This window comes from Hemitrygon akajei, chromosome 10 (assembly GCF_048418815.1).
Source record: "Hemitrygon akajei chromosome 10, sHemAka1.3, whole genome shotgun sequence".
NCBI lineage: Eukaryota > Metazoa > Chordata > Chondrichthyes > Myliobatiformes > Dasyatidae > Hemitrygon > Hemitrygon akajei.
Genome location: NC_133133.1, coordinates 13,129,231 through 13,144,081, shown reverse-complemented (window position 1 = coordinate 13,144,081; position 14,851 = coordinate 13,129,231). Strand labels below are relative to the sequence as shown.

At 42.3% G+C, this 14,851-nt stretch overlaps 1 protein-coding gene across 3 annotated transcripts in view; it reads right to left on the bottom strand.

The window, feature by feature from the left end:
• LOC140734164 (uncharacterized) overlaps window positions 1-14,851 on the bottom strand; it is a 140,659-nt gene that overhangs the window by 82,095 nt on the left and 43,713 nt on the right. The window contains exon 1 of one of the 3 annotated variants that reach the window (XM_073057792.1): window positions 5,395-5,611. The exons of 1 other annotated variant lie outside the window; for it this stretch is intronic. In XM_073057792.1, the coding sequence (XP_072913893.1) occupies window positions 5,395-5,432 (38 nt within the window). In that variant the 5' untranslated portion in view covers window positions 5,433-5,611. Of the gene's footprint in view, window positions 1-5,394; window positions 5,612-14,851 lie in introns of those variants that run through there. One more of the 3 variants, XM_073057791.1, reaches the window with a different exon arrangement.

Below are 14,851 nucleotides of genomic sequence, written 5' to 3'. Positions count from 1 at the left end.
AGAAAATATGAAGAGAAACCAGAAACAATCCAACACATTTCAGGATCCTGCAACAGTTTAACTTCATCTGATTACTTACACACGCATAATCAAGTAACAAACTTCATTCATTAAAATCATGCTTTAAAATTCAAACTTATAAAAGTTTGAATACCCTACTATAATGCAAGCCTGATCCAGTTTTAGAGTCGGAGTCATACAAATTATATTATGAACGATCTACTATTACAGATAGGATCATCTACAACAGGAGTTCCCAACCTAGGGTCTATGGACCCTTTGCTAATAGCATTGGTCCATGGCATAGTTTGCGAACCCCTTGATTTTTAATAACCATCTGGATATAATATTACAGACTAACAAGCAAGAACAACTTACTTAATGGACATAGCCATTCCAAACACACATAACATACAGAAATAAGTGAAAATCACTAGAAATATGCTGAAATAAAAGAGGAAATTGAAAGACTATGGAATATGAACATGGTTTACATTGTCCCAATTGTAATATCTGCAACTGGCATCATCCCATCGTCACTACAGAGTAGCATTAAACAATTAGGCCTACACAGCAATAGGTATGCAAATCTCCAGAAAGCCACAATATTAAACACCACTAGATTAGTCTGAAAGTTCACAGTAATTGAGAAACAAGTGTGCTTGGCTAAGTCTGTACCTCAGGTTTACCAGTTTCAGTTGAGAAAAATAAAAATACAACAATAATAATAATAATAAAAAAATATCAACAAGTATAGAGAACATGAGCTGTAGAGTCTTTAAGAGTGAGGCCATGGATCGTGGAATCAAGAGTGTTGTTGTGAATGAAGTTATCCGCTCACAAATACAGAATCCATTTTTACTATGAACCATCTCACATGTGGCCAGCAAACATTTATGACAATATTTAAGGCATCCACTAAATATTGAATTCCTCCAAGAGGACCACACCTTGTTGTGGTTTAGAGGCTTTCATATCTCAATGACCAAGAGAGCTATGTAGACTGGAGTCAGGACTTTATACTTTGGCTCTTGGTAGGGTCACCCATGCCAAACAGGTCAAAGGGTAGAGACCACACTAAGAATGGTCCACTGGTCCTCCAGGTTCGGGGGTTCAGCTAACAACATTGACTGGTAAAACAAAATTTTTACAGAAACAGCAATGAAGAATCCTTCTACATCTGAGTTTGAAGGTATTCTTGAGTCTCCACAATGGACTTACATGACTGACAGTAGAGAAAACCATGAGGAAGTTATTGACATGATTAAGGAAACCTTGAATACTGCTAGAGATGGCGGACCTTCATTGCTGCCCTAAACGCCAGTAACGTAACAAGCAGTAAGTAAGTACACAGCTCCTAACTTCACAACCGACCCTGTTGATAGTGTTCACAGTGAACTTTCTCCACTCACTGTTGAATGCATTTCTGATAAATTTATATGACTTCATTCTTTTTACTTCAGTGGGATTGGTTGTAGATGAGATACTTTGCAAGTTAAAGATTAAATCTGAAAGATTATCTTTACCTGTGTCTCATTTATTATTAAGCTTCAATGCTTCCTCTCTACATCATCATTAACCAGACTGTGGAGACCATTCTGACTGGCTACATCACCATCTGGTATGGAGAAGGCACTGCACAGGATCATAAAGAACTGCAGAAAGTTGTAAACTCAGCCATCTTCATCATGGACACTAGCCTCCCCTGCATCCAGGACACCTTCAAAAGATGATGCTTCAAAAAGGCAGCATCCATCATTAAGGATCTCATCACCCAGGACTTGTCCTCTTATCATTATTACCATCAACGAGGAGGAACAGGAGACTGAAGATGCACTCAATGTTTCAGGAACAGCTTTTTTTCCTCTGCCATCAGATTTCTGAATGGCCAATCAACCCATGGACACCACTTCACTGTTTTTTGTTCTTTTTTCACTACTTACTTAATTTTCACACACACATATATATAAAACTGTAGTTTATAATTTTATGATATTGTTTTGCAAAGTACTGCTGCTACAAAACAAATTTTATAACATACTATATGTCAGTGATATTAAATCAGATTCTGATTCAGACTAAACACTGTAAAACCTAACAGCATCTTTATTCTGAAATTCTGCTCATATCAAACCAGCAGGAAAGTTCCAGGAAGAGAACACCAGCTGTTCAGTGCTGGTGGCAAGAAATGTTTGTTCATTGAAAACTAATTAGTAGAAAGATGGTAATTCAAGCAGTTATGTGCCTGACTCCCAACAGGCAGGTCATGTGCTCTGCTCCAGGGTCAGTCTGCTGTCAGTTGGAGATGCTCTGTGTTCTTGGGTTGACTTTGGGAATCTCCTTGTCCCAATAAGAAAACAAGTCTAAACCACCCAACAGAAACTCATCTGGCCACCAGATAAACTGAAATGAACAAGATTGTATTGAAGTTCTGGTGAGGAATTTTAATAGTCTAAAGAACTGTCTGGAGTTCAGTCTCTCTCTTCAGGGTCAAGCGGGGAGGGGTAGTGAAACTAATGATGTTCTTTCAGGAGTCTGCTTTTACTCAAAGCCTTTTAATGAAATTTTTTTATTAACGATTAGCATGTAAACTATAGTTCTGATCTTGTTTTTGTTTCGTGGCTATCTGGAGAAGAATAATCTAAAAGTTGTATACTGCATACATACTTTGATAATTGAATGTTTGAACGTTTTGTTCTATGATTTTCTCAAAGGTTTTCTTGAAATAAATACAACATCCGTACTGACTCACATGAGCCCCTGGACTGTGATCATTCAAAATGGAGAAGAGGCATCGGAAAGGCAATGACACTCCAAATCTTGACAAGGGGAGGATGTATAGACCAAGCGAAAAGTTGGCCAAAGATACATAGGATTTATTTTACATGATGTCCACCCACTCATTAACTACCCCCTGCCCCACATGTAGCAGGGTCTGCAGCTCCCACATTAACGTTGTCAACTTCCTGACAGAAATGTTATTAAGTCATGGGATTCATAGACAGAGAAGGCAGCTGGTATCTTTTCCCCAGGGTCATGATGTCTAAAACTAGAGGGTATATACCTAAGGTGAGTGGGGTAAGTTCAAAAGAGATTTGTGAGGGCAAGTTTTGTTTTACACAGAGTGGTAAGTGCTTAGAATGTGCAGCCAGGGGTGGTAATGGAGGCAGATACAACAGAGGCATTTAAGGGGATCTTAAATAGGCATGAGAATATGCGGGCAGCGGAGGGAGAGGAACACTTGCAGGCAGAATGAATTAGGTATCTTCAGCTAAATGATCTATTTAGTGATTTATTGAGATATAGCACAGACTCGGCCCTTCCAGCACCTTGAGGTGTGCAGCCCCAGCAACCCTAGCCTAATCGCAGGACCAATTACAATGACCAATTAACCTACCAAATGGTGGGTCTTTGGATTGTGGGAGGAAACCGGAGCAACCCACAGAAACCCACATGATTATGGGAAGAATGGATAAACTCCTTATAGGCAGTGGAGGGCATTGAACCCCAGGTTGTTGATACTGTAAAGCATTGTGCTAACCACTACGCTACTGTGCCACCCCAGTTCGGCATACTTTATTGACTGCAATGTGCTTTATGGTAAATTAGTTTATTATTGTCACATGGACCAAGGGACAGTGAAATCTTGGTATTGCATGCTATCCATATGGATTATCTAATTACAACAGTGCATTGAGGCAGTACAAGGGGGCACAAACCTAGAAAATGCAGAGCAGATAAACGATAAGGTGCAAGGTCCTAACAAGATACACTGTGGGGTCAAGAATCCATTTTATGATACTTGGGAACCCATTCAGTAGCCTTACAACAGCCGGGTAGAAGCTGTCCTTGAGTGTGGTGATATGTGCTTTCAGGTTTTTGGTATCTTCTGCCTGAGGGGAAAGGAGAGAAATCTGAGGTGGGTGGGGTCTTTGATTATGTTGGCCACTGTACTGAGGCACCTCTAAGAGGACACCAAACTTGTCACTGGGTTTGGAGGCTTGCATGCCCCAATGATCCAGAGAGCTATGTCAGAGAACTTCCAAAGTTGCCTTAAACACCAGTGGCGTACTGGGCAGTAAGTAGTAAGTAGGTGTACTGGGGCAGCAAGAAATATAAGTAGAATCCATGGTGAACTGAGGCTAGAAATACATAGTCAGAAAGTGAACAGAAACAGGCTTATGGGCCCATCTAGTCCACGCCTAGTCCCATCTACCTGCACTTGGACCACAGCCCTCCATACCCCTCCCATCCATGTACCTATCCAACTCTCTATCAGAAACATAAAGAATAAAGACCATGAATGCATGAGAGGGATAATAAATCATCCACGATCGAATGCAGGAACAGACTCGACGGGCCGAATGGCCTAACTCCGTTGCTATGTTTTTACGCTCTAAATGACACTTTGAGAGGGGGAATTCCAGAAACATTCAGGATAACCAGTGAGATCGGAAGACGGTAGGAACCGTTGACTTGAGTTTCAATTGTGATCTGTTGGCGTAGTTAGCTGGGTGGTATCTGGGCATTTCTCACCCTTTGCAACCAGCACGCAGTCTGCGCCTTCACACGCTCCTTCTCCTCCAGGATGCTTGATAACCCTGGGTCAGTAGTCGGCTTGTAAAGTCATCACTTCCTGAGAGAGCAACTCTTAATTGTCCCAGTGAATCGATAACTGAGGGCCAGCGTTCTCGTTTTTAAATCCTCTTAATTAATAATAAACAGGATTCTTGGCTTTTGCATTCTATCTGAGCAGGCAGTTTATCGTCTCTGCAGGGCTGGTTGTTCTTATTAAAATTAATGTTATCTCTCCCGCCACAAAAAAAATATGCAGCGAAAACTTCCTTGAGTGAATAATTATCCTGTAAAAATTCGCTGAACGCTTCGCTTTATTATAGTAGTCAGTGAGACGGGCTGTAGGACAAGCGGCGCCTCGAAAGTGATCCATGTTCCACATCCAAGTCAGTGTCCATTATGAGTTACTGATTTAAACTTCAGAAAGTGTGAGACCAGCGAGAGGCCGGTGATAAAGGATTCCCAGTGAACGGGACACTCGTTGTTACTGTCTGAATATTATGGCCGCAAGTTTAAAGCAACGCCGACTCTTCCCATCGCCTTCCCGGTACAGCAGAAGCAAATTAAACTCAAATATCACTGTCATGACCCAAAACCATCCACAAAAAGAAAATTTTACGTTTTAACCAGAAAATTTTCTTTCAATAAGTTCATTGTTCAGAGAAATCTTCCGTGCTGTAAAAGTCGTTCCTCTGCTACTAAATTATTACTGGGTATCTGTGACTCACGCTGACTTGCGGAGAAACCTTCTGTTCCCGCACAATATAAACAACATTTTCAACCTCTTTAAAAGAAAATAAAACAACTTTTTTTTCTTACCTCGAACTGCCTCGAAGGCAGCAATAAAGCCCCGCCATCACTGGTCAGAGAGAGCTCATTCCCCACTCACGCTCTCCAAGACATTGAGTCCCGGTCAGTGGTTCTCTCTTGAGTAAACTGGCCCCACACCCCGAATCCACGATGTGTCTGATCACAAGCCAACTCTAGGCACTGTTCACTCTCAAGAACGACACGAATAAAGAGGCCCCCTTCGCGGGATCGCTGCAGCCTCCAAAATATCCTGCACATGTAAACACTGTCACTACTCCCGAGGGACCTGACCTCCTCCCGGGCGACTCTACTCTCCAAGCCCATGATATCTAACAGGCCAAATATGTAGCGTGACATCGTGTTTTTTTTTATCAATACAGTCAATAACTTCCCTCCCTTGCTAAAAGGGGAGAAAATGTATGGAGGAAATGATAGAGACAAGAGGATCTGCAGATGCTGGAAATCCAGAGGAACAGGCACAAAATGCTGGAGGAACTTGGCAGATTAGGCAGCATCTATAGAAGTGGATAAACAGTCTACTTTTCAGGCTGAGACCCTTCATCAGGACAGATTACTTGCACTTTGGTCTCACAAGTGCAACTTTTCCAGTCCTGATGGTAGGTCTGGGCCAGAAACCTCGACTCTTTATTCCGCTCCATAGATGTTGCCTGACCTGCTGAGTTCCTCCAGTATTTCGTGTGTGTTACTCTTAAGGGAATAAGATATAGGGGCAGAATCAGGCCATTTGGCCCATCAAATTCTGCTCTGCAAAATGATGTGTTTGATTAAATGTTGAAACGATGCGTTTTTGCCAAGGATGGGTTTGTCACTCACTAGGCTTAAAACTGCCATTCCTGGCTTTGTTCTAATTTTTAAAAGTTTGCATAAGATCTTTCTTTAATTGCATTTAGTATTTCCTGTCAATGTTTGGTTATGCACTTTGCCCATTCTGTGGGATTTGTTGAAATAGGTATTCTTGTTGTACCTGTGCTAGCTCTTCAGATTACTTACATTTCAGTCTCATAACTGCAACTGCTCCAGAGGCTGAGTCTTGGCACAATGTCTGACTTTTTTAAATCCGCTCCATGGACGCTGCCTTCGATAAGAGGACCACAACCTTGTCCTGGTTTGGAGGCTTACCTGTCTCAATGACCCTGAGAGCTATATTGGCTGGAGTCAGGGCTTTATGCTTTGGCTCTTGCTGGGGTCACACATGCCAAACAAGTTAAGGGTAGAGGGCAGACGAGAAGTGTTCCACCGGTCCTCCAGGTTCGAGGTTTCAGCTCAAGACTAACAACCCTGACTAGTCAAACAAAACTGTTATGAAAACAGCAACAAAGATTCCTTCTATATCTGAGTCTCCTGAGTCTCCACCCAGAACTTGCACGACTGACAGTAGTGAAGACCAAACTACTGATGCGATGAAGAAAGTCTTGACCATCACCAGAGATGGAGGACTTTCATTGCTGCCCTAAATGTCAGTGGCATAGTAGGCAGTAGGTAGGTATAGGTGCTACTGAACCTGCTGAGGTGCTCCAGCATTTTGTATGTGTTGCTGTGGATTTCCAGCATCTGAAGAATCTCTTGTGTTTGCAACCTCTTCAGGTCCTGTCCAACTATCCATTATAAAAAAAACCCTCACATAATCAGCTCCCGACAACTTTCAAATGAATGCACTCTGACCAAGGGTGGTGGGGCTTTAGTGCTGTTTTCAAAGCAGTTCTCAGTAAGAAAAATCTATCGGTCCATGCCCTGATAACTCCTGAGAGTCAGAGCTATTCAGCAAAGAATCAAGCCCCTCGGCCCAACCTTTCTGTGTAGACCAAGTTCAAGTTTAAGTTCAAGTTTATTGTCATTCAACCATACACATGTATACAGCTCAATGAAACTACGTTCCTCTGAGACCAAGGTGCAAAACTCAGTATATATACATCCCATGCAACCAATAAAATAGTATTAAAATTTATCTGTTAATATTATTGAAATAATATTAGCAGATAAATAAAAAGTGTTCTGTAGATGGACATGTTGGCATAAAGTACATGTACAGTATAGTATATAGTTAAATAAGCAACAGTATAATGCCTCATTATCAGGGACCCCCACCACCCAGGTTATGCTTATTTATTTATTATGGTTATTTCTTTCTTTTTGTATTTGCACAATTTGTTGTTCTTTGCACATGGTTGAACGCCCAGGCTGGTGAGGTCTTTCACTGATTCTGTTATAGTTGTTACTCCACGATGGATTTTTGAGTATTCAAGACAATGAATCTCAGGGTTGTACATGGTAACATATATGTACTTTGATAATAAATTTACTTTGAACTTACAGCGCTGTCACAAAGAATGTATACTGGGTGGTAACAGAGTGCTCAGCTGTCTCACAGCCTGGTGGAGAAGCTGTTACCCAGCCTAACAGTCCTTGTTCTTGTACTGTGGTACCTTCAGCCTGACAGTGGAACGGCAAAGAGACGAAGTTGCCCAACTGAGCCAGTCCCATTTGCCTGTGTTTGTCCCATTTCCTTCTGAATCTTTCCTATCAGTGTATCCCTCCAAATGTCTTTTAATTCTACCTGCCTCTACCACTTCTTCTGTCACCTTAATCCATTTACAAAAAAACCTGCCCCTGAAGTCCCCTTTAAATCTTTTCCCCAACCCCCTTCACATTAAACTATGCCCTCTGGCTATGAACAGCACAATTTTAGGGGGAGAAAAAAACATTGGCTATTCATCTTATCAATGAACACCAATGCTTGTGATTGGAAAATCCTAAAGAAGGTAGTGGATTTGGCCCAGTACATCATGGGTAAAGCCTTCCTGTCCGTTGAGCTCATCTACATGAAATGTTGTCGTAGGAAAGCAGCATCCATCATCAAAGATCCTCAGCACCCAGGCCACGCTCATTTCTCACTCCTGCCATCAGGTTGAAGCTACAAGAGCCTCAGGACCTGCACCATCAGGTTCAAGAACAGTTACTACTCCTCAACCATCAGGCTCCTGAACAAAAGAGGATAACTCCATCCATTTATTGAGATGTTCCCACAACCAATGGTCTCACTTTAAGGACTCTTTATCTTGTTATTTCATGTTCTCATTATTCATTGCTATTTATTTATATTTGCATTTGCACAGTTTGTTGTCTTCTCTGCTCTACTTGATCTTTCATTAATCCTGTTATTGTTAATATTCTATAGATTTGCTGAGTATACCCACAGGAAAATCAATCTCAGATTTGCATATGATGACATATATGTACACTGATAATAAAATTTACTTCAACTTTGAACTTAGAGAGGTTTTTGACCCCACCCTAGGAATCCTTGTGCAGAACACCCAAGAGGTTAACTTGCAGGTTGAGCTGGTGGTGAGGAAGGCCAAAGCAATATTAGCATTCATTGCAAGAGGTCTAGAGTAAAGAGCAGGGATGTGATGCTGAGGCTTTATAAGGCACTGGTGAGGCCTCACCTTGAGTACTGTGAACAGTTTTGTGCTCCTTATCTAAGAAAAGATGTGCTGGTATGGAGAGGGTTCAGAGGAGGTTCACAAGATTGATTCCAGGAATGAAAGGGTTATCATATGAGGAATGTTTGATGTCTCTGGGCCTGTACTTTCTGGAATTTAGAAGGATGAGGGAGAATCTCATTGAAGTCTTTGGAATGTTGAAAGTCCCAGACAGAGTAGATGTGGAAAGGATGTTTCCTATGGTGGGGGAGTCTAGAATAAGAGGGCACAGCCTCAGGATAGAGGGGCGTCCATTAAAACAGGGATGTGTAGAAATTTCTTCAGCTAGAGGGTGGTGAATTTGTGGAATTTGTTACCAGAAGCAGCTGTGGATGCCAGGTCATTGGGTTAAGGTGGAGATTGATAGGTTCTTGATTGGCCATGGTATCAAAGGTTACGAGGAGGAGGCCAGTGAGTGAGGCTGAGGATGGGGAAAAAATGATCAGCCATGATTGAATGACGGAGTAGACTTGATGGGACAAATGGCCTAATTCTGCTTCTATGTCTTATGGTCTTCTTTGGTCACTAATTTAAATCTATAAATCTATGGCATCTGGTGATTAATCCACCCATAACAGGCAACATATGTTCTCTTTTTTAAGGTTAGGAGTGCAACAAAGTACAGAAAGTATTCTGGTTGTTTTTTTTACCATCCTACTCTGAAAACCTTTGAGGATATGAAGTATATCAGCACATGCTGATGAAGGGTCTCTGTCCAAAACATCGACTGTTCATTTCTCTACAAAGATGTTGCCTGATCTGCGGAGTTCCTCCACCATTTTGTGTGAGTTGCTCTGGATTTCCAGCAACTGCAGAATCTCTTGTGTTTGTAAAATATGGGTTCACCCAGGAGATGAGGCAGAGGCTACAGAATGAGTAAGAGGCATAACTCCTCAAATGGAATACCTGCAGCACCGGCCTATTGATCTTTCCAAAGATGATCCTTTACCTACTGCTATGTTTGTTCTTTAACCCTAACACATTTTTAACAGGAGACAGTTGTGGCTTCCAGCCCCACACTTTCGTGGATGCTCCCAGTTCACCAACGTCACTTCCACTTTGGGTGAACCACTAACATTGCACACTGGGAACTGAAGTTCTTTATTATGTACACACATCCCTCTGCAACTCTAGTTTAAACCCCACCGTACAGCATTAGCAAACCTTCCCACTAGGATATTAATCCCCCTCCAGTTCAGATGCAAACCACTCCTTCTGTACAGGCCCCTCCTTCCTTGGAAGAGAGCCCAATGATCCAAAAATCTTATGCCTTCCCTTCTACATGACTTCTTAGCCACGTATTAAACTGTATAACCTTCCTAGTGCTGGCTTCATTAGCATGTGGCATGGGTAGCAATCCTGAGATCATAACCCTGGATGCCCTGACCTTTAACTTAGCACCTAACTCCTTGAACTCTCAATGCAGAACCTCATCACTCATCCTACCCATGCCATTGGTACCTACATGAACCATGACTTCTGGCTGTTCACCCTCCCACTTAAGAATGCTGAAGACTAGATTCCAGATGTCCTGGGCCCTGGCACCAAGGAGGCAACATACCGATTGAGAATCTCATTCTTGCCCACAGAACCTCTTGTCCATTCCCCTAACTAACAAATCCTGTATCATCACAGTATGCCTCCTCTCCCCCTTTCCCTTTTGAGGCACAGAAGCAGATTCAATGCCAGAGACCTTACCTCTGTGACTTTCCTCTGTTAGGTCAAACCCCCCCCTCCCCCAACAGTATCCAAAGTGATATACCTATTCTTGAGTGGGATGGCCACAGGGGTACTCTGCACTGGCTTCTTAACCCCTTTCCTTTTCTTGACCATCACTCAAGTTTCCTGTGACCTCCCCATATGTCCTATCTATCACCTTCTCAGCTTCCCCATTGATCTGGACTTCATTCAGTTTCAGCTCCAAGTCCTTGACATGGTTTGTTAGAAGCTGCAGCTGGATGTCCTTCTTGCTGTTGTAGTCATCAGGGACACTGGAGGTCTCCCTGCCTTCCCACATCCTGCAAGTGGAGCATGCCACTATCTGGCCTGGCATTTCTACTGTCCTGGCTGAGCAGATATAAAGAAGAGAATGAAAAAGCTTGAACTTTTCTTTCCTTTGCTTTCTCTGACCAAAGCCTCTCTTCGCTGAAGCCTTGAAGAGCTCTGACTATGACCACTCAGACGATGGCCACTGCGCTTGCCCTGCCTTCCTTTAATTGGCTCTTGCTAATTAATCCCAAACACGGATAAGCCACTGCTCAAGGCTCTTTTTCGCTGTAGCGACCTGTTGCTGCCTTTTATCCTTGGGCAGTGGACTTGATTGAAGTCCCCTCCTCTCATAACTTCTGATGTCTGGACTGGCTGCTGATCAAAGCTCTTATTGAAGAACTTTATTTCTGGTCTTCATCAAACATGAAGAGCAGTTAATGGCTCTGAGCCTATATTCACAAGAATTCAGAAGAAGGAACGTGACCTCATTGAAATCCATCGAATGGTGAAAGGCCTTGAGAGAGTGGATGTGGCGAGGATGATTCTGATGGTGGGAGAGTCTAAGACCAGAGGGCACAGTCTCAAAATAGAGGGACAGCCTTTTAGAATGGAGATGAGGAGGAATTTCTTTAGCCAGAGAGTGCTGAATCTGTGGAATTCTTTGCCACAAGCAGCAGTGGAGGCCAAGTCTTTATGTTTATTTTAGGGAGAGTTTGATAGATTCTTGATTGGTCAGGACAGCAAGGGATATGGGGAGAAGGCAGGAGATTGGGGCTGACAGGAAAATTGGATCAGCCATGATGAAATGGCAGAGCAGACACAAAGGGCCAAATAGCCTAATTCTGCTCCTATATCTTATAGTCTTATGGTCTTTAGCCAATAAATCTTAATTACCCTACTATGCAAAAATCTAATCTCTCTCTCTCTCTCTCTCTCTCTCTCTCTCTCTCTCTCTCTCTCTCTCTCTCTCTCTCTCTCTCTCTCTCTCTCTCTCTCTCTCTCTCTCTCTCTCTCTCTCTCTCTCTCTCTCCCCCCCCCCCCCCCCTTTGTTCAGACCAAACATCAGAATGGGGAAGAAATGTGATCTAAGTAACTTTGACTGTGGAATAATTATTGGTGCCAGATGGGGTGGTCTGGTTATCTCAGCGACTGATAATCTCCTGGGATTTTCACACACAGCTGTCTCTAGAGTTTACAGAGAATGGTGTGAAAACACAAAACATCCATTGAGAGGCAGTTCTGTGGGTTAAAATGCCTTGTTAATGAAAGAGATCAGAGGAGAATTGCCAGTCTGGTTCAAACTGACAGGAAGGTGACAGTAACTCAAATAACCACGTGTTACAACAGTGGTGTGCGGAAGAGCATCTCTGAATGCACGACACATCAGACATTGAAGTGGATGGGCTAGAGCAGCAGGAGATCTTGAACATACACTCAGTGGCCACTTTATTGGGTATAGGAGGTGCCTAATAAAGTGGCTACTGACTGTAAGTGTTCACATTAAGTGGCAGATGGGAGAACAGCCAGAAACCCATTGCAAAGGCTGAAAAATAATCCCTTCAGCATGATGTCTTCAGTCTGTCCGGCAGAATGGAGGATTGTGACTCCAATATGTCTGATGCAAAAATGATCAGGATCATGTATCCATTACGGGTGTAAAGGTCATCAGCAGCAAGAATGAATAATTAATAACTTTAGACAAACCAGAAAGGAAGAAGTTTGGGCAAAAGGTACAGTTTTTGAGGGAAAGTATTCTAGCAGTTAGTGCAATCATAACCATATGATTGCAAAACCAAAAGGCATAGGAGCAGAAATAGGCCATTTGGCCCATCAACTCTGCTCCACCATACCATCATGGCTGATTTATTATCCTTCTCAACTCCATTCTCCTGCCTTCTCCCCATAACCTTTGACACCTCGACTTATCAAGAACCTATCAACCTCTGCTTTAAATATACCCAATGACTTGGCCTCCATAGTCATCTGTGGCCATGAATTCCATAGATCCACCACCCTCTGACTAAAGATAATCCACTGCATCTCTGTTCTAAGGCGCCAGTGATCAGTGGTCAGTGTCTGAATCCCTCCACTGTCCATATGGAGATTAAATGGTCTCCTCTTGACTGCATAGGGTTTCTCTGAATGCTCCAATTTCCTCCCACATTGTAAAGACAAATGGTTCAGGTTAGGGCTAGTAGGTTGTGGGCATGCAATGTTGGAACTGGAAGCATGACAACATTTGCAGTCTGCCCCTTTACACACACTTAGACCTTGTCGGTCATTGACGCAAAAATGACGGATTTCACTGACTGCTTTGATGTAATGTGACAAATAAAATAATCTCTAATCTCTTATCTCTTAACACAATAAACTCAATTTCAAACAATCAACTAACAATATACAGCGCACCTCAGGAAGGATAGAGTCGTTTTGGTGGGATTGCAGTCTAACTTCACTGCAATCCATGGTAGCATAGTGGTTAATGCAACACTATTACAGTTTGGGGTATTCCAGCGTGTGGAGTCAAATTCCAGCACTGTTCTGTAAGGAGTTTCTGTACATCCTCCCCGTAGAATGCATGGGTTTTCCCCAGGTTCTCCAGTTTCCTCACACAGTCCAAAGACATACTGGGTATGTCAATAGGTTATTGTAAATTGTCCCATGATTCGTTTAGGATTAATCAGGTTTATTGGGGGTTGCTGGGATAGCATGGCTCAAAGGGAAGAAGGGCCTACTCTGTGCTCTATTGATAAAACAAAATCATACTCTCAAATTAGCAGGCATTGTATTATAAACAATGAACTTGGTTTAATTATATATAAAGGATTAATGGATGAAGTGAGTTGTTCAAGATGTTTACAGCAGTTGATGTTTTAGGAGGGTGAAATAAGGAGGCATAACCTTAAAGCTAATGTTAAATATTCATTCTGCAGTCATGTTAGGAAATATATCTTCATATGCAAAACCATGGAAATAAGGAACACTCATCATGAGATAGTTACTATAAGATACAGAAGCAGAATTAGACCATTCAGCCCATCAAGTCTGCTCCACCATTCCATCATGGCTGATTTATTATCCCTCTCAACCCCATTCTCCTGCCTTCTCCCCATAACCATTGACACCTTTACTAATCAAGAACCAATCAACCTCCACTTTAAATATAACTAATGAGTTGGCCTCCACAGCCATCTGTGGCAATGATCTTCACAGACTCATCACCTTCTGCCAAAAGAAATTCCTCTTTATCTCTGAAATAAAGGGACGACCTTTTATTCTGAGTCAATACCATCTGGTGCTAGACTCCCCCACTATTGGAAACATCCTCTCTACGTCCACTCAATCCAGATCTTCCAACTTTCAATAGCTTTCAATGAGATCTCCCTCATTTGTCTGAACTCTGGTGACGATGCAGGAAGTCAGAGATTGCACAGCATTAAAAAAAGAGGAAGTATGACAGAGCTAAGGTGAGTGGGAGGACAGATGATTGGGAAGTTTTTAAGGAACAACAGAACTTAACTAAAAAGACAATACGGGGAGAAAAAATGAGGTACGAACGCAAGCTAGCCAGGAATATAAAGGAAGATAGCAAAAGCTTTTTTAGGTACGTGAAGCGAAAGAAGATAGTTAAGAACAATGTTGGGCCCTTGAAGAATGAATTGGGTGAAATTGGTATGGGAAACAGAGAAATGGCAGAAGAACTTAATGAGTACTTTAGATCTGTTTTAACTAAGGAAGACACATTCAATCTCCCAGATGTATGGATGGGCCAAGGACATAGGGTAACAGAGGAAATGAAACAGATTGACATTAGGAAGGAAACGGTGATGAGAAGACTGATGGGACTGAAGGCTGACAAATCCCCAGGTCTAGATGGTGGCCCTGGAAATTGCGGATGCATCGGTAATCATTTTCCAATGTTCCTTAGATTCAGGATCATTTCCTGAGGATTGGAGAATGGCTAATGTTATCCC